The sequence below is a fragment of the Drosophila erecta genome, unplaced genomic scaffold, assembly GCF_003286155.1.
Source record: "Drosophila erecta strain 14021-0224.00,06,07 unplaced genomic scaffold, DereRS2 tig00000000-arrow-pilon, whole genome shotgun sequence".
NCBI lineage: Eukaryota > Metazoa > Arthropoda > Insecta > Diptera > Drosophilidae > Drosophila > Drosophila erecta.
Window position 1 is genome coordinate 17,744,943 of NW_020825194.1, and position 18,534 is coordinate 17,763,476.

The 18,534-nt window shown below is 46.9% G+C and overlaps 1 protein-coding gene and 1 long non-coding RNA gene across 2 annotated transcripts; both read left to right on the top strand.

Annotated features, from left to right (window-relative positions):
• On the top strand, positions 1 to 14,094 carry LOC6553155 (myb-like protein I). The gene is made up of 5 exons (XM_001980027.3): positions 1 to 682; positions 9,638 to 9,731; positions 9,791 to 10,928; positions 11,009 to 11,218; positions 11,558 to 14,094. The coding sequence occupies exons 1-5, from the start codon at positions 616 to 618 to the stop codon at positions 12,986 to 12,988; spliced, it is 2,940 nt and encodes a 979-aa protein (XP_001980063.2). The 5' UTR covers positions 1 to 615; the 3' UTR covers positions 12,989 to 14,094.
• Positions 14,095 to 14,435: 341 nt separating this feature from the next.
• On the top strand, positions 14,436 to 18,396 carry LOC113564846. Its single transcript, XR_003408346.1, has 2 exons — positions 14,436 to 14,884; positions 18,090 to 18,396. It is a non-coding gene; the product is annotated as an uncharacterized LOC113564846 (long non-coding RNA).
• Positions 18,397 to 18,534: the final 138 nt, after the last annotated feature.

Consider the following 18,534-nt stretch of genomic DNA (forward strand, 5'->3'; position numbering starts at 1 on the left):
AATTTCTTAGCGATCTTTGAGGATAAGCGCTGGTTTCACTGCGCGCTGCCGCACAGACGTCTACCGCGTTTCGAGGCAGACGTTACGTTCCACCGTTCGGCGCGCAAGAATCGCCAGCCCAGCTCGTAGAAAGTCGCGCCTGCAAGCAAGAAAATCGTATAAGAAAAATAGTAGTAAAGAAAACAAGATCATATGAAAAGTGCGGAATAGCAACAGCATCATGCTGCCCAAGTGCAATCAAAATGTTGTCCTCTTTTGACTCTGTGGTTTTGCAATCTTAAATTTCACCGCCCCTCTCCGATTTCGAAGACCACGAATCCGTATTTATTAACTGCCTTGTGTTCTCTGCATATCAAAACGCAAAAGTGAAAGTGAATTTTCGGTGTTTCGGTGCGTGAGTGCCACTTGAATGACAAATATTGATATGCTACAATGACAACCGGGAACTACTAGCCAACCAAATAAGCTTCGCGAAGAGAAACTATCAAAAAATACATATATATTTTGTTGTGCCCATTGGATTACGGAACGTTCCCGATCAGCTCAAGGATACCAAGCGGGCTTGGAGTACAGCTAGCACACAGCGCTATTATCATCAAACAATTGGATTTGGATATGGCTGCCAACGAGATTATGACACCCACAGTCAATGCGAATTGTCAATACTCGACCAGATATTGTTGTAAGTTGCCTTGAACTTGGCTAGCTACTAACACGGAGTAGTTACTAACTACTAACTCTACTTTGGGGCTTAAATATTGGTCGGCACTGCTACACTGCAGTTCCTCTAAACTAGTTCTACTAATAAGAGGAGTCCCTAATGCAAACGCCCCCACAAAAGGCGTTTCAGATCCGTTCGAGTCTGGGTGTCCCATTGGGGTGCAGAATGCCAAGCGAAAGCAACAAACAAACAAACCATCAAACGAGCAAACCGTGCACTCGGGCAACCTGCGCAGCAAGAAAGAAATTTTCAAAACAAAAAGCAAAAGCTGCTTTTTTATAGAAAGTTTCCCCAGCAAGGGGACCCAACTGGCTGGAGTTGCAGCCAGTTTGGAGTTTGGAGCTTGGAGCTTGGCTTTTGGAGTTTCGAGTCGCCCAGCACTGTGCGATCTGCTACATGAGATGCTATATGCCATGCTATATGCGATGTGTTGCCGTCGTGGAACGTCGCCAGTGACTAGCTGTTTGTTGCTTCTGCCTCCGCAGTATCTGTATCTTTGGCTGGCGACGTATCTGTATCTCTGACTCTGGCTCCGCTTCTGCTTCTGGCCTGGCTTTAGCTTCAGCCTCAGCTTTGGCTGTGGCTTTGGCAGCTCGCTTCTGCCGCTGCTACGACACGAATATTAATAGGTGAAAGTTGTTGCTTCGTTGCTTCGTTTCTTCGTTTTTCTTTCGCCGTCGCAGTAGCCGTCGCTGCTTCTGCCGACGTCGCTGCCGCTCCTACAGCCACAATGAATAAAAAGAAAGAAAGATCCCTTTTCGGGTACAGAATTTATGTTTCCTTTCAGCCATTCAGTAATTTCTCCTTCTCCCCGTTGCCAGTAATGTTGCTTTCTCATGCAGCTCTGAGAGAAATACTTACTGCCTTCTGCAATTTGTTTGATATATCTATTTAATATTAGTTGCACACAACTTTTGCAATATTTTTCATTGAAATATTTGTTTCTTTGTAAATTTGAACTTGACAATATATTTCTGTGCCTATCACACTTTTAGTTATTGTACATACGCGTATATCGTATTAGATTTTCTTTCTCTGTGGGTGAATGTTGCTCGTTGGCTTTGAGTCCTGTCATAAGCTGACCCACTTTCTGGCACATTTCATTGCCATGCAAATGGATTTGAGCCCAAACCAGAAGTGCATATCCCTACAAGCGCAGCCTTCAAGCTTGTTTACCACTGCCATTTGCCTTTTACCAATTTAGCATTACCATCTACCATTACCATTCCCATTCCCATTCCCAGCAAACAAAAAGCACAGTTTCTGGCCGCCGTTTTGGCATTTTCATTTCCATTATAATTAAGCGATTACATAAGCCCAGTTTGTTTACAAACTCGGCTGGGCAGGTTCGCGTTCGTTTCGAGTTCAATGTCCCATCGTTGGGTCTCCAGATTGCAACAGTTCCTGCGCGACGCGTGTGGATCTCTCTCGAACGTATACGTAATATTTGTCTTTGGCTTGCTTCTGCTCTAGGGCCAACTAGATTTCGATTTCGATGTCGATGTCGACGTCGATGTGCTCTCTACACCAATTTATGAGCAGTTAGTTTCATAAATAACTTGTATGTCTGACTCCCTGGCACGCGCAATTATCGCGAATGACGCATCGGATTTTCTGTTGGCCAAAAAATCGATGCCAAAACACTGCTGAAGTACATAACAAGAAAATAGTTTAAATGCTGGCGTTGGCGAGCAGAGTGTTGGAGTATTGGAGTGTTGGAGTGGAATTGGAATTGAAATTGGATTGGAGTGGAGGTTGCCCAATACTGCCGTTAGATGATAAACCGCTACAAAATATTTGTATATTACCCCACCGCCATACACACGTCCATCCATTTCTTCAGTGTTATTTCTCCGATTGGTGTTTCTGTTTTCTATTTTCGTTTCGTTTGGACATTATGCAATCTGCCATCTTGTATCTGGTCATTTGTCCCGAAGCTAGAGGAAAGTCACAGATACCATCGGTAGCACCAGATCGGCAGATGATCAGATCGTATCTGACCAATGCCATTAGCCAACAGGCACAATAAGTGCCCAATTGGGCACTTCTGCACCATGCTGAAAGTGAAAATGCGGAGTGGCCTTAGTACCCCATAAGGTTGGGAAGCCATTAGAGTTAGATACTGGGGCTTTCTACTCTGGAACTTGCGTGAATTTCTCGCATTTTCAGCGCTCTTCAGCCAACTTCCTACTCCGACACGTAGCAATCGTTATGCAATTGCTTATTAATTCTTTTATAATGCCAGCTTTGTGGATTAGTGCCTTTTCGGCCGCCGTTTAATTGGCCATCCGACGTGCGAGCAAATGTTGGTAAAAAGGTAGAAGTGCGGCTGGAAGTCAGGAAACGCTACAGATGTACGAGCATTTGAATTTCAGTAGCCGGAGGCAGATGTGGCCATTCGAAATGCCTTTATGCAATCCGGAGAAAAGACTCTTGGCCTAGCAACCGAAATATAAAAACAACGTAACTGCCCAGGGGCTCGTAAACACAAAAAGTCGGTGATCGATAGGGGAAGTGTGTAAAAAACGAAAAACGTATATTTCTCCGCTGGAGTTGCAATTAATTCGAAATTACCCATGATAGAATCGCGCTCGCCGCAGACATTATTGTTCGCCAAAATGTAAAGAAACATAAATGAAGCATTTGTATTTCGCACGAACTGAGCAGACTGGTGGAAAAGACCACAAAAACGACAGAGAAAGAAATGCCTAATTTTATTTTTACATCCTCCATTCATCGGCTCTTTCGCATGGTATCGCACTACTGTATCTCACCTTTCTTTTGCTCACTCCGCTGGACTACCGCAACAGTGGCGCCCTCTATGGCACACCTGGATTGGCACTGGTTTATTAGAACTTTCACTTTAGGTCCGCTTCAATTTGGGGCCCCTCTGCTTTTTTTTCGCTCTGCGGCTGGAATTGAATAATAGGTGGTTGGGGTAGAAGAAGTGACCCAGAAAGTGAAGATGCTGAGACGTCCAATCAGTGCGGATGAGTAATAGTTTCCCAACATTAGGTGGGCTGTCTTGGGCGCTCGATAGAAAGTTAGCAAAGTAAATTCGAGGCGCTACTAATGCACAACCACAAGTCATCTCATTTGGAGTGGATAATTGCAGGTGAGGGCGCTGAAATGATCAGAAACGGCGCATAACAAATACAAATAAATCATATAAAAAACATTTTGGCTAGCGTGTGGGGAAGGTTAAGTTTTTATGTAAGATGCCGCAATTTAATATGATTTTTATTTTCTTGGCTGGCGGACAAGATGTCTTGAGGTTTGCCAACATCAACAATGGTTTTAATAAATGATTTGTTGTTTGAATATATTTTTTCGGGGTTTTTTCGCACTCGCTTTGAAGCATTGTTTCAATATCTGGCCTGATGTATCGACAGCACGTAATGCCATGCGTATACGTCTATATCTGTGTCTACCACTCATGTAGGTGTGTGTGTGTTGGCTCTTACCGCTATTTACATTAACATTAGAGCTTTAGGTTTACGGCGTTTTTTATTTTTTTTTAGTTTTTTCAGTTTTTTCAGTTTTTTCCTTTTCTTTATGCTGCTGCCGCTTCTGACAGCGCAAAGTGAAAGTTTTCGTAAGACTGTAAGCCTGTGAGTGTGCTGAGCTGAGCCAAGTTAAGTCGAGCTAAGCCAGCGAAGCCAGCGAATCGTGCGAACGCACCGAAATCAGGTGGCTATATCTGTTCGCAGCGATTGGCCAGCCTCGACAAGAATATTAATTCGCCGTGCTGATGAAACCAAAAGTGATTTTCTCGGTGACACATTTCTCGGTGTCTGTCCATTGCGACTCGCTTTCAAATAATGCCCATACTCATTAGCGAGGCGTTAAATCACAGGGGCGGTAATTGCTTAGAAAACGCAAGCATGCAAATGGTAAATGTTTGCACTTAGCCCCGGCCAGAAATCGCTCATCCGCCGTGTTGCACTTTCGAAAAATCGCAAGGGGAGATAGAAATGGTGCAGCACTCCAAGTGCATGACAAACAGTGCAATTGGCAGAGGCGGAGAGCAGAAATCTTTTGTAAAAGTTCATAAACCTTCTCGCAAACAATGAGATTACACGAATTTTGGCTTCTGCAGCTGGAAAATCAGCCAAAGTAAAGACCAAGTTGCATACAAACACACGTACCTACTCGTATGTACTAGTACATGAAAAGTTAAACAAAAATTTCCCAAGGCAACGGCGCAGAGAAATGCACAAAGAAGGCGCACAAAAAATATTTTTCCTAAATTACTTCTGACGATGTCGAGGATAATGATAATTGCCATGATGATCGTAATGCCGATGATGATGATGATGATGATGATGTTGCTGGTCATGATTATATGTAGTGCGGAATTTCCACAGTTGGTTAGCGTACATTCAACTGCAAAATGGAAAAGCAGAAAGCACAAAGAGAAAAGCCCGCTGGCGAAAGATAGAAAATTCCCCGCAACAAGTTGCCTTGTTGCTTTGCCTCCACGACTCTGTCAGTTTTGGTTTATATCATCCGAGGCTTTCCCGCTTTTCCATCTATCCATCCATCCATCCATCCAGCCTATTAGCAACTGCACACAGCCACACATACGAACGTATGTGGTCTTTGTTTGGCTTTGACTTTCTTCTTCTAGGTTTTCGCTGGAAAAATCATAACAAACAAGAGTGTTTCTTTTACCGTTCGCCCGTTGCTTACTGCTATCTCCAGACTCATTTGTGCATCATTTGGGAGAAAGTAAAAGCCAAGAATTAAATGCCACTAGCCGTTGGCTCAAGCTGCAGTGGCAGCCAAAGCTAAACCGAAGCTGCAGCTTGGTCGATGACTTACATGGTAAGTGCAGCCGCAACTGCCTGGCACACGGGGCGTATGCGCATTATAGCCGCTGGTCCCTGGCGTGCGGAGAAAACACCGAAAGAAAAGCAGCGGCAGTAGAAAACCGATCTGAAACAGCATCTGATGGAAAGCCACATGGCGGTCGGCTACCATTTCAATGCAATCGTTTTCGAATTGGGAGTCTGGTTTCCGTGGCTTTTGTCCAAGCTGAGGCCCCAACGAATTCTTGCATTCGTTTGGGCATCGCATTCAAGTTGAATGCATTTTTGCCAGCGAATGGCAGCGCAAAACTTTTTGAAGTTCACGGTGAACTTTGCAACTGGGTATAAAATGCAACTGGCATTCTGTTTTGTTATTAATAAAGGCTTCGGAAGGGGCACTACTTTGAAATTCCAAATCCAGCAGAATTGGAACGCCAGCTATCCTCCATTCTAGGGAATAGGAATTGGAATTGTAAATTGGAGGGCATCCGCAGGTATTTAGAATCGGACTCTGTCAACCCAGCTGCCATCAATCAACGTCCCACCGCAGACCTTATCGCTGCCCAATCTGGCGCAGAGTGCCATTCCATTAATCCAATCCAGTGCTCCATCCATTCTCCGGCCTCTGCGATCTGCCTATCACTTTCAGTGTTCGGTTATCGGGAGTAGGGCACGTCAAATGCTTCATTAATTCCCGCTTGCAGTTGGATGGAGCAAAAAAGAAAATGAAAGAAAGACGTACACAAATCCTGACCCAATTAGAAATTCTCACGCAAAGAGGAGACTGAAAGCGAAGAAATGGTGGACACGCGGAGTCTAACAAGAAGAAAACAGCGAAAAAACGAAGCGTCACGGCTAACAATTCCACGTTTAATCAAACAAACAAAGAATTAAGCAAGAAGAAAACTTGCCATAGCCTTCCAATATCGGCCTGTTGGTGAAAGAAAAAGAAAAGTGCAGGAAGCCAAATAAGCGTGGCAAAAAGAAAGCAAGCGAAACGAAACGAACGCGGCTCAGCACAATGGAACCGACCAAAAGAAGCTTACTACCAACTATCCATCGAACAACGCTGAAAACTGAAAACTGAAAACTGAACATTGAACACTGAACACTTCCAGCCATTCTAAGTAGCCATAGTCCGTGGCAATAAAAATAACATTCGAATTCGAAGTGGCAGCCAATTATAAAGGCAACGTGATTGGACACCCAAAACATGCCCAAAAACCAAAGAAAGAATCATTAAGATCCCCAAACTGAAATGAAAGAAAATAACCCAGGCCCATACAAAGCTGCACAGAAAGAAATGCTCTTTCATTTTGTACTTGATAATGACCATCCTAACAAAATGAAAGATACTCATCTGCATGTAGCTAGGAAGTTAATCACCTTCTTTTTGCAACAAGAAACAGATGAAACCACCTGCACAGTGTTAGATCATAAATACTAATTCGCCAGAGATTCAGACCCATTAAAATCCTATTCTTGCCGTGTACCCATGCTCGCCAGCCTGCATTTCCGAGCCAAAGAACCGGTTCTCGACCCACGAAAGTGCTCCAAACGGAAGTGAAGCACGTAGTGAAGCTATCGTAGCAGAGAGGCAGATAAAGAATCGTCGTCGGGCGAGAAGAGTTCGCTTGAATACTGACTCCACGCCACTCCGCTCCACTCCACTCCAGTCCACTCGACTCCACTTCGGCGATGCTTCGTCCGAAAAATATAGGCCAAAAGAGAAACTAACGGTAAACGTGGTTTCTGCGCCCCATGGCAAGCGAGTTGGATGGTCTGCGCAAGAAGCGCAGAAGCGACCACCGCAGCATCAGCATCGCATCAGCATCCGAGGATTTGGGTTACATAAAAGGGCGCAAACGGAAAGTAGAAACCGAGAGAAGCGAGAAGCAGTAAGCCCAGAGGCCCCATAAAGTGGCCAAAACCACCACACTCAAGCACCCGAGCGCTCTTACGATCACACACACGCGCACACACACGCACACACACACGCTCAGACCCACACGCATTAAACTTGTTGCGAAGAAAGTGAAACTTTTGTGTGAGCCAGAGCTGTCTTCAGTCTTCAGTCCGCAGTCTTCTGCCCCTTGGCCGCGCGTTCCCCTGGATACACACTTGTATATAGATACGAGTATGTGTATGTATACTGGAATCTATAGGTATCTGCGAAAGGGGAGCGTGGAACTTCAGCGTGTCACGATCAAGCGCGTAGAGCGACGCAGAAGGTTGAGGTTGTTTTGCAAGCTGGCGCTGGCTGCGAATTTTGTTCAGGCCCCAGCTTGTTATGTTTACTTATTTGGCTGGCCAGCAATTTTCGTGCTTTATTTGTGTTTCGTATTTCTCGAATCTGACGCGGAGATTTCTTAACGAGCGCTCTTTTGGGTTGGGCTAGGTTATAATGCTGCTGCCAAACCATTAAACGAATCGAATGGGGGCTTGGGAATTGCTCAACCAGCAGCGAACTGATGTCGATCTAATACCCCTTACCTTGACATAGAGCAGGCCAGTGAGTAATAGTTTCACAAAGACAGACCCCAGGCGAGCCGAAATTAGAAAGTACTCCAGTGCATCGGACATTCTTCCGTCGTCCGCGCTCGAGTCAGAGGAAAATCCAAAAAGTCCCATAAAACGATGATTACACTCAGAAGTAATTCAAATTATGAATTTGGTGATAAATATTTTAGGGCAAGCTTACGATGCTCACATAAAAATGTGTGTATTTTATTTTTATGCGCAGTTATGTGTATATTCATTTATAACGAAATACATTTAATTTAATATATTATTTCAAAGAGTATATATTGCTGAGTTTGAAGATAAATGTTTCCCCAAAGGAAGCAATTTATATTAGAGCTCGATATTTTTTCGGTGTAGTCTGCAGAATGCAGCGGCCAAACTTTTCCCAAGTTGTTCCCAGCCAAATCAAAGCGGCTGCCGCCGTTGCCGAGTGAGCTTTTTCTAGATCCGGCTTCGCATGCACACAGTTTTCTCTCGGAGAAAAACGGTTGGAAAACCCAGGCAAGGCTGAAAAGCGGCGCTTGTGCAGCCACACTGAGAGCCACAAGACAAGAAAGCGAGCGCAGCCGAAGTCGAGAGCCGACGCCGAAAACTTGGCCCGAAGACTTGGCCATTGGGAAAAGTGAGCGAGTAGAAATTACGGTAAATAAATAAAGAAAGACGGCTAAGAGAAATAAGCAAACGCGAACGGCGTCGTCATGAGCGAAAGTGAAATCTGCTAATGAATTCTTCAACGTTGAATAGTTTTCAGTCATTATGGACATCGCCGTACATACATAGGTACATGTGTACATACATACGTGCACAGTGCCGTTGTACGTGGCGTATACTTGATACTTGATGGTTACCCGATGCGCCTGTGTATGAGTGCCATGTAACCGGGCTGAGGCAGCCATTCCGCCAATTCGGCGATCACCTGACGGACCTGCGCATCTGCAACTGGAAACGGAGATGGGAATGGTGGCACTGAGCGAAAAATTTATGATCATTTGAAGCTTGCTATCAGCATGCCTAACATGAAGCCTAAAGCATGTATTCCAATACGGAATGGGTTTCATATCTTGCTAATTCGATTAGATTGCACTCCAACTTGGTCAATACAACATCGATGCTAGTTTCTTTCTGTGTAGAAGCCCAGAGCTGCTGCCGAGTTTTTGGCTCTAGCCTGAGATGCAGTTTCGATTTTAGGCTCTGGTACGCGGTTTCAGCGGGTAAAAGCAACTAGATTCGTTATAGCAATTAACCACAAGGCTCGGAGCCGTAAATGGCCGCGCAGGCATCGATGCCGATCCGCTGCCAGATGATTGCAGTGATTATCCGATTCCGACTGCCAGTCCGACTGCCGACATGCGGGTTCATTGAAACCCGGTGCAGTTTTCTATAATTCGCCACTGCGGCTGCCGTTATGGCCAGAGGTCTTTATCGATGGAGTGCGGCTTAAACTTGAAATGCATTTGGCAGGTGGAAAGTGGCCGCCAGCCAGATCAATGCCCCTCGATTTATCTGCACATTTTCGCAGTGCCTAACTACCAGCCATTCTTGCCCAACAACTGATTTGTATGGTTTCCATTTTTATTTGCAGGGGAGGCGGAAAAAGTCAAATCGTTGATCAGATTGCGGGCGGAACTGTCGCCTTTGTTCACGGGCAAGCGAAATGCCTCGAAATATGCCTGGGCGTAAGTGATCATTAATCCCATTGCATAACTCCTGTTTTATCCTGACTTCTAATCCTTAGCGTGGTGGAACGGGAGCTCAATGTGCCGCTGCCGCTTTCGAAGATCATTAAGAAGTGGAACAATCTGCTGCAGGAGTACAAGGCCATCAAGATGTCCGAGGAGCCGAAGCGGCGTGAGTGGCCCTTCTTCACCCTGATGGACGTGTACTTCAGCGACCAGGTGAACGATCCCTCACTGCGTCTCTTCTCGTCCACAAAGACGCTCAAGGAGACCCTGGACGACAGCGTCTTCGAGGATGATCCAATCATCGCCTCGGCCATTGCGGCGGCCACCAGTGGGGCCTACATGGACATTGATGAGCTCATTCGGCGGCAGAAGGAGCGTGCCGCCCTGGCCGCCGAGCGGAAGTTGGCTGCCGCTGCCAGTGGCGGCGGTGGCGACTACAAATTCGAGCTGAAGCCCATGCTCTCGAACAGCAAGTTCAATAGCAACAGCGAGATGGCCAAGCTGTCCAAGAGCGTCGACGACCTCTCCATGCAGCAGTACAAGATCAAGCAAGAGCTAATGCGCCAGCGGGAACAGGAGCAGCAGGAGAACATGGTCAAGATCAAGCAGCACGCACGCCAGCAGCAGCAGCAGCAGCAACAGCAGCATCACCAGCAGCAGCAGCAACACCACCAGGCCCAGCAGCAGCAGCGATTCCTGGGCCACCAGCAGGCGCTGTCGCCGCATCCACATCGTTTGTCGTCCTCGTCGACGCCACCAGCTTTGCAGCACGCGCTGCAGCAGCAGCAACAGCACATGCTGCAGCAGCACCAGCTGCAGCAACAGCTGCAGCAGCAGCAGCAGCAACACCAACAGCAGTTGCAGCAGCAGCAGCAACAGCACCACCAACTCGCTCATCCCCACCAGCCGCACACACCGCGCCCCAGTTCGCCACCCACCACGGCGCAGCAGATCCACATCACGGCCACCCAGCACCAGGCCGCCCAGCAGCAGCTCCACCAGCAGCAGCAGCAGCCGTCGCACAAGCAGCAGCAATCCTACGCCGATCCCAACACCATCGACCAGTACCTGTTGTCGTGGAACAACTTCCATGGGAACATGTGCCGCGGCTTCCACTCCCTGCAGAAGGACGAGAAGATGGTGGACGTCACCATCGCGGCCGGCGGCAAGATATTTAAGGCCCACAAACTGGTAAACTAGCGGCTCAGCGCCAGGAACTCCCGTACTCATGCATCGCACCCTCTTTTTGTTTTTGGTCCTTTTCGTTGCAGGTCCTGTCCGTTTGCAGTCCCTACTTCCAGCAGATCTTCCTGGAGAACCCATCGAGTCACCCCATCCTGTTGATGGCCGACGTGGAGGCCAGCCACATGGCCGGTCTGCTGGACTTCATGTACAGTGGCCAGGTGAACGTCAAGTACGAGGATCTGCCCGTTTTCCTGAAGGTCGCCGAGGCCATGAAAATCAAGGGGCTGCACACAGAGGTGGGTTTTCTTCAGGTTGAATCACTGACGATGGGGGGACTCCATAAGGCATAGAGTGTAGAAAAGAAAGAAAGACCACTTAGAATTACATTGATGATACTACTTTATAATACTAATACTAATAATGTAATACTAAAAAATGTAGTTCAAAAATGCAGTAATACTATTAAAAGTGTAGTTCAAGGATGGGCAACTTTTTATTTTAGACAAGAGTATTTGAGAGTTTCTGAAATGTTCAAAGGAATTAAACACTATTAGCGGCATAAATGCAAATATCAAGTTACCGCTTAGGGTGCTATGAACTTTTCTCCAAGTGTAACCTTCCGCTTTCACTTGCAGAAGAACCTGGACAGCGATGCCAGCGACATAAGCTCGCCGCACGAGAGCGACGGCACCGAGTGTCGTTACGAGCGCGGAACGCACAGCGTGAACATCACCAGCGGCCATGCCGCCGGCTATGGAGGAGTACCGCCCCCGCAGCAGCCCTCGCCGTCGCCTTCGCTCAATGGACCCAACCGCTGCCCGACGCCCCTTTCCAGCGGTGGCTCCGGCAATCCCAACTACGCGGGCTTCCGGGAGCACATCAAGTCGAAGGCCACGCTGGCCGAGACCTTCATGAAGAATCTCAACAGGAACAACAACAACAACAGCAGCAGCAACAACTACAACCACTTGGGCGGCAGCAACGGCAGCCTCAACCTGACGGAGGCGGAGAGCAACTCCTTTGCCATCCTGCAGGCGAACAGCAAGAAGATGCTGGACTCGGCGCGCAAGCAGCACAAGTATCTGGCCAAGCGCAAGATCCTGATGCACTACAACACGGAGCTGGGTGGCGAAAAGCGGCTGAAGGAGATGGAGCGGGAGCGATATCCGAGTGCCGAGCAGCATGACGACGCCTTGAACAACAACCACAGGCACGCCCAGGACAACATTATGGAGCCCATCATTACGACCATTGTGCCACAGACGCCGCCACCATCCACGCACAACAACAACTTCAAGATCCGCCTGGTGGAGAGCCATCACCTGACCAACAGCAACAGCAGCAGCAACAACAACCAGAATCAGAATCAGAGCAACAGCAACAACAACAACAGCAGCAGCAGTCCGCAATCCAGCAGCTGCAACAACGACAACGACGAGGAGGCACTGAATCTGGTCCAGATACCCAACGCCAACGGGGGCAGCAGGAACAGGGAGGCGACGCCCACATGTGCGACTCCCACGCCCGACATTCAGCTGATCAAGCGGGAAGTGGAGACGGAGCTGCCGTCGGCGGAGAACCTTAATGCCAACAACGGACACGACGACGAGATGGCTGGAGCCGGATATGATCGCAAGTACGATGACAACAACAACAACCGCGGACTGGACATGGAAACGGACTCGAACAACAACAACAGCAAGCCGGGAGGCGACACTAACAATGGGATAGCACTGGCGTTGGGCAAGCACAGGCTGCTGAGTGCGATCAACAGGAGCATGGAGCAGGAGCACCCCGAGCAGAACCAGCAGGATCAGGAGGCCGATCATGGCGGGAACAACTGCAACAGCGACGGCGACGGCGACGACGACAACAACAACAACAGCAACAATCACAGCCAGCACCTGGACCTGAGCACCATCAAGAACATAGCCACGGCGGAGATCCTGTGCGGACTAAAGAGCAAGGTGCTCAAGCTGGAGGAGGAGCAGCGCGAGCGGGAGCGCGAGAGGGAGCGGGAACGGGAAGCCTGTCGCAGCCTCAGCGAGATCAAGAATGCGGAGTGATCGATCCCCCTGATCGATAGCTTGATAGGGTGGAAACCACACTGCCCAGACGGATAATTATGCATTTGATTAAAACCAGCATAGAGCGGACTCAGTGTAGCCGCCTCTGTGCTTGCTAATTATAGTTATTTATTATACCACTTAATATCGTTAATGTAATTGTAATCGTTAATGACCTGACCCCACATGAACATTGGTTAGTTTGGTAGGCCTAGCATTCGCCCAGCACACCATTTAGAATCCCTAGCAGCTAAGACTCACGAATCATTAACGTATCGTATCGTATCGTATCGTATTGTATCGTATCTTATCGTATGGTATCAGATCGCTGATTACCGATCGAATTACAAACCTAATATTAGCACTTTGGAAATTGGCCCTGTTGCAATACGAATTAAGCCCATGTTAAACATATTGATATCGTTTAATAATGTATGTGTAGAGCAGTATGTTGTAGAATAATACGCCCCCCCCCGGCCGCACTTTCGACTTTGATTTTCAGCTCTTACATTATTAATACACACACATATCGTACTACGAATGTATCTCAACACCAACCACACCAATCACAATGCATATGAACACCCCCATACATACATACATTGCCCCACATACCGACGAGTATGGTAACGACCATTCGGCCCCGACCATCTGACCATGCAACACTGGAACGGGCCGTCATCTGCAAAGGATCAGAAAGAAAGGAACAATATATGTATCTCGTTTTTAGTTTTAACTTGCCAGACCTTCTCAATGAGCACTCAGATAACTCGGTTACATGCGATCGTATTCAGCTCGGCGCTCAACTTTCACCCAGAAGTGGTTCCGGATCTTGTTAATTGTTGTATGTACATGCCCATGTGCCTGGAACCCAGCCCCAAGCCCCGAGCCCCAAGTCCCCAAAAAGAAATATACGCACGACTTTTGGGCCCACGAGCCCCTCTCAACTGCAGATCAACCAGAATTAGCAAGGCACAGTGTAATTCGTACAATATTTATTCAGCTCCTTTACATTAAAAACAAAGCTTGTGTAATGTTTTTGCTGTTGAACATTATTTTATTGTAAATGAATTAATGAATGAATAAAGAACCCAACACATTCAAAATCGTCGCTTGCGTTGGAAATTTCGTTTGACATATTGCAAAAGTAAGTAGTTGGCAACCTGACAACCTGTACTATAAACTAAAAGAATACCTAATAGTTCAACCTATTAACAATCGTCTATAGCCAATGACATCAGCAAGTGATAACAATATCTAGGATCATCTGATCCTTGCTTCGGCGGAAAGTTCAAGGACCCGAAGTGCTGAGTTGCACTGAAAAAATGTGCTTAGATGTATAGCTTAGACTCTCCTGTACCTCTCACCAACACGCGCACAACAGACAGGCTCGCGTGCTCACTCCATCTCTCCTCTCACTTTCTCCCTCTCTGGCCGACATCCCTTACTCGACTCGGCGAGAGTCAGTGAAAGAGCGCTCGCCGAAGAGAGTGGTTCAGTGCGCTCATCGCGTCGGCGCAGAGCGGCGGAAAGTGAAATGGAAGGAGCAAGGACGAAATACATTTTGTGTATTTTCGGCGCTCGGCGGTCGGGGGCGCGCCGTTTTTTGCCCTTTTTTCGCGCGCGCCCGTTGTTGTAATTGAAAACTACACCGCGGCACGAAGGCGGCCCGAAGTTCTGCCCAAATCTCGCACTCACACCGGCGCAGTCGGGCGCACTCGGGCGCAGGCATACACACACACGCACGCCGGCACGAAGGACGAGCGAAAGGACGAAGCCGAGAAGCAAACGAGCACCGCCGCCGCGGCAGTTCTCTGTTCTCCGCTCTGTGTGTGGTTGTAAAAAGGCGAAAACGTCACGGGAAAAACCGGTTAATAAATTATTGCTAATCGAATGGTAAAATGCACACTAAATATGTTTATAAATAAATGCGAATGCTTTGAAATCGAACTAATTGCACGGCCCCGAAAAGTGTGCATAGATAAATGTCGTATGAAGCGCCCATGAGCAGTGAAAATTCGCAGTGAAAAGCGAAGCGGTGAAAATTTCCAACGCCACAACGTACGCTCGCTGGCTTTCCTTTTTTTTCCTACGCAGTTCATTGTTTTGCGGCCATATAAACTGCGCAAAAGGCACAGGATGCGTGGAGCGGATGTGAAAAGTTGATACACTTCCAAGCCACAAGCGATACGCTTGTGTCCGCAGGATACGAGGTACAGCAGTAGCCGGAACCTATCGAGATGCCAGCATTAAGGACGAGCTCCAAGGGCATGGTGTCCAGAGGAGCACCCTAGCGAACCGGGAGATCCTGCCTCGAAACTTCTAAATTACCAGCGCATTAAGTATATCTCGCCCTTGGGCGTTACTCCCAAAAAAAAGTATTCACAAATAGCCAGGATATATGCTCCTGAAGGTGAAGACTGCAAAAGTGGCTGCGTCGGCGGCCGTCGCCCTGAAACAGGAACAAAGCCGAAGGATCAAGGAGCGGGAGTGGCTGAACAACAACAATCAGCCCTGGCCATAAATGAATTTTACGTATTTTGGTATACACACTACAAACGCCGACTAGCGCCAGGACCAAAGCCCCAGGACGACGGCTTCGAGTTTGAGTTCCATTTCGAGGATGACGATGATGATGATTATGAGCAAAGGCCAGAGGGAAATGGAAATGGAAATGGAAAAGGAATAGGAATAGAAATAGGCAAAGTAAAAGGAAAAGGCAAAGGCAAAGGCGAAGGAAAGGCAAGGGTGGGTGGCTCTAGACCAAGTCCGTCTGCGATTGTACGAGTAGTAAAACACACACAGGCACAGCAGATGGCGTATAGAGAAAGAGTGCCAACAGGAAGAGGGAGAGGAGAGTGTGTCGGTGTGTCTGTGTGTGAGTGCGGGAGAGAGGAGCATAAGGGATGGTCGTCGCTTACTTTTCATACACATTTCTGTGTATTGTACTAGTCGACTGCAAAAACTGCAGCGGGCGGAGGGTGCGGATGGTACGGAGGGGGAGGAGGAAGGGGAAGAGTAAAGGAGCGGCAACAACAAACCGAGACTAGCCACAAATCAATCAGCCGACAGGGAAACACCCTACACAGCGAAAAAAAAATGTTCGTTCGAATGCTTTTTAATCGGTGATCTCTAAAATGGACTTATTCAAATTCAAATTATCCTAGTATATTATGTAAAAATGTTTTTGCATTTATGAAACAAATGAAGATTTTTTAATTCATTTTATATTACTCCAATTCAATTCATACATTTTCGTTACGGTCAAAAAACTTTTTTGTAAGGCTTTTGCATTCATACCTTTATTTACTGCTTTTAGATATGGGCCATTTAGTATAAATAATCGTATTTATTATAGAGCCCTACTTTGGCCTTCCGAAAATATAATTTCACCGCGCTTGTCTCAGTGCGCATTTAAACTCAATTACCGGAGATCCTTACTAGCAAAGAATGGGGTTAGACCAGTCAGCAGTCCTTCCCCTAAATGTCTCGAAATGTATCTAAAATCGAATATGCCTTGGGCCGCAGCTACTCAAATTCAATTTCGAAAAATTCGTCCTTTTTGGACGGAGTGGTAGTGGTGGTTGTTGTTCCCACCGCCGCCTGATCCTGAGTCCTGTGTCCTGAGACCTGGGAAGGGCATGTTAAGGGTGAACCGGCCGCACTCACGCACACACACACACGTGTGTATGTACACACATATAAAGCGGCCAGACGGACGTACAGACAGCGGCGGGAAGCACAGTTAGACTGGATGGCAGACGATTGAGCAGCGGCAGAGGGCGGTGGTCGCCGTCGCAGTCGACGCCGGCGTACGCACACACACTTATGCAAATGCACTGGCACATCCTGCGATGCATACACATGTGCACATATCTCTGTATGTATGTATGCAACATGCAACGAATTTCGGCTACTTAACCTACAGAACAAAGGAGGATACAGAAAAAATGAAACGTAAGGAAGTCGGGCTGGGACGGATAAGCCTGCGCAAGGCGCGCAAAAGGACACGCGCACACACAGCCACAGTCACCCAGACACGCACACACTCTCAAGACTAATTTAATCCTCTGGCTCAGTTCAGAATTCAGTTCCAGTTCCCTCGGCAACCGAACCGCCCCACTCAGACGAATTATACGAGAGTCCGGAAATGGGAAAACTACAGGATACAACCAACCCACACCAGCACACACACACGCACACAGATTCTCTCGCTCGTGCACTCACACGTACACACACAAACGCACGAAAGCCGCTTAACGTTACGTTAGTTACTTTACGCTGCGCATTTAGCGGCATGTAAATGGCGTTATTACGCCCTAAACGCCTTACGTCGTCGCCGGTTACGTGAATTACGTCGGTTTCCTTTGAAATAATACCCTCCTGTGGGTGTGTGCGGTGTGTGACGGTGTGTGTGTGTCGACGTTACCTCGTATCTTACTTTCAATGTCATCAAAAAGGGCTGAAGAAAGATATTTCTGCATTTGAATCGTATCACAGCCAGCTTTGATGGGCATTGCAATGAGCATCGATGGCAAGTGTGACCTGTGACCTGTGACCTGGGACCCCGCTCGATGCGAATGTCTACGTGTGCGATAACGATTGGGGATAACGATTGGATGCTAAGCCAACAAGTGTTCGTGATCCAAGACACAATTCTTACGTAACTCCTCAAAGGGTTGTGAAATGTCGACTATTATCTACTCATATCACAGCCATTTTGATGAGTTTCGTGCGAATTTAAAAAGCGGGTTAAGAAAACATATTTCAAAAGCGATTGAACAACGTCTTTCTTATACCATGTCGTTAAAATGTTTGTGAACTTATGTATTCGCAATCATATCACAGCCATTTTGACGAGTTTGGGTAAAGAAATCTCAACAATGAGCGCCACTTATGAGTTACTTGCAGATCCACTTTGCCATCTTGCATTTGTCGACGCCCAATACGCCCAATAACCATCTGAAAGTCGGAAAACGGAATAAGGATACACAAAAGTTTTAGATGTTTTGTTTTTTTTTTGTTTTGTTGTTTTTTTGTAGTTTTTGTTTTTATTTAAATTTATAATAATTGTTATTTTTATATTCTTTTTTCATTTAAGGAAACTTGAAGGTTTACAAAACAAAACAGACCACAACAGATGCTTCTAGATCATACGAAATATAACCAAACCGATTTATGATGGGCAAAGGAGTAATACGGATTGTTTTCGTTAATTTTCATTAATTTGGGGACAACGGAGGCACTAAAACCCAAAGGAAGCCTGACTCAAGCTCCTGCTCTTACATTAGCCTCTGCCTGTAAAAGTAGCAAGGAAATTTCTTCGAGCAACATCAAAACAATCATTCATATCGATGTCATTACATTTCTGGTAAATGCTAGCGAAAGAAGTGTAAAAGAGGCGGAGAAGTGGCAACAAAATTCAATTTAAACAAAAATTAATTAGTTCTACCGAATTTCGAAACGAATTAGAAACGAATAAATTTGAAGCTCTCTAAAATCTCACATTCGTTTTTCATTTCCCGCAGGGCAAGCAAAGAGCTTCC

Excerpts from the sequence above, each read along its gene's own strand:
- LOC6553155 (XM_001980027.3), top strand. The coding sequence starts at position 616 with ATGGCTGCCAACGAGATTATGACACCCACAGTCAATGCGAATTGTCAA. Across the intron at positions 683-9,637 it reads ATACTCGACCAGATATTGTT|GGGAGGCGGAAAAAGTCAAA; the intron begins GTAAGTTGCCTT and ends TTTTATTTGCAG. Across the intron at positions 10,929-11,008 it reads TATTTAAGGCCCACAAACTG|GTCCTGTCCGTTTGCAGTCC; the intron begins GTAAACTAGCGG and ends TTTTCGTTGCAG.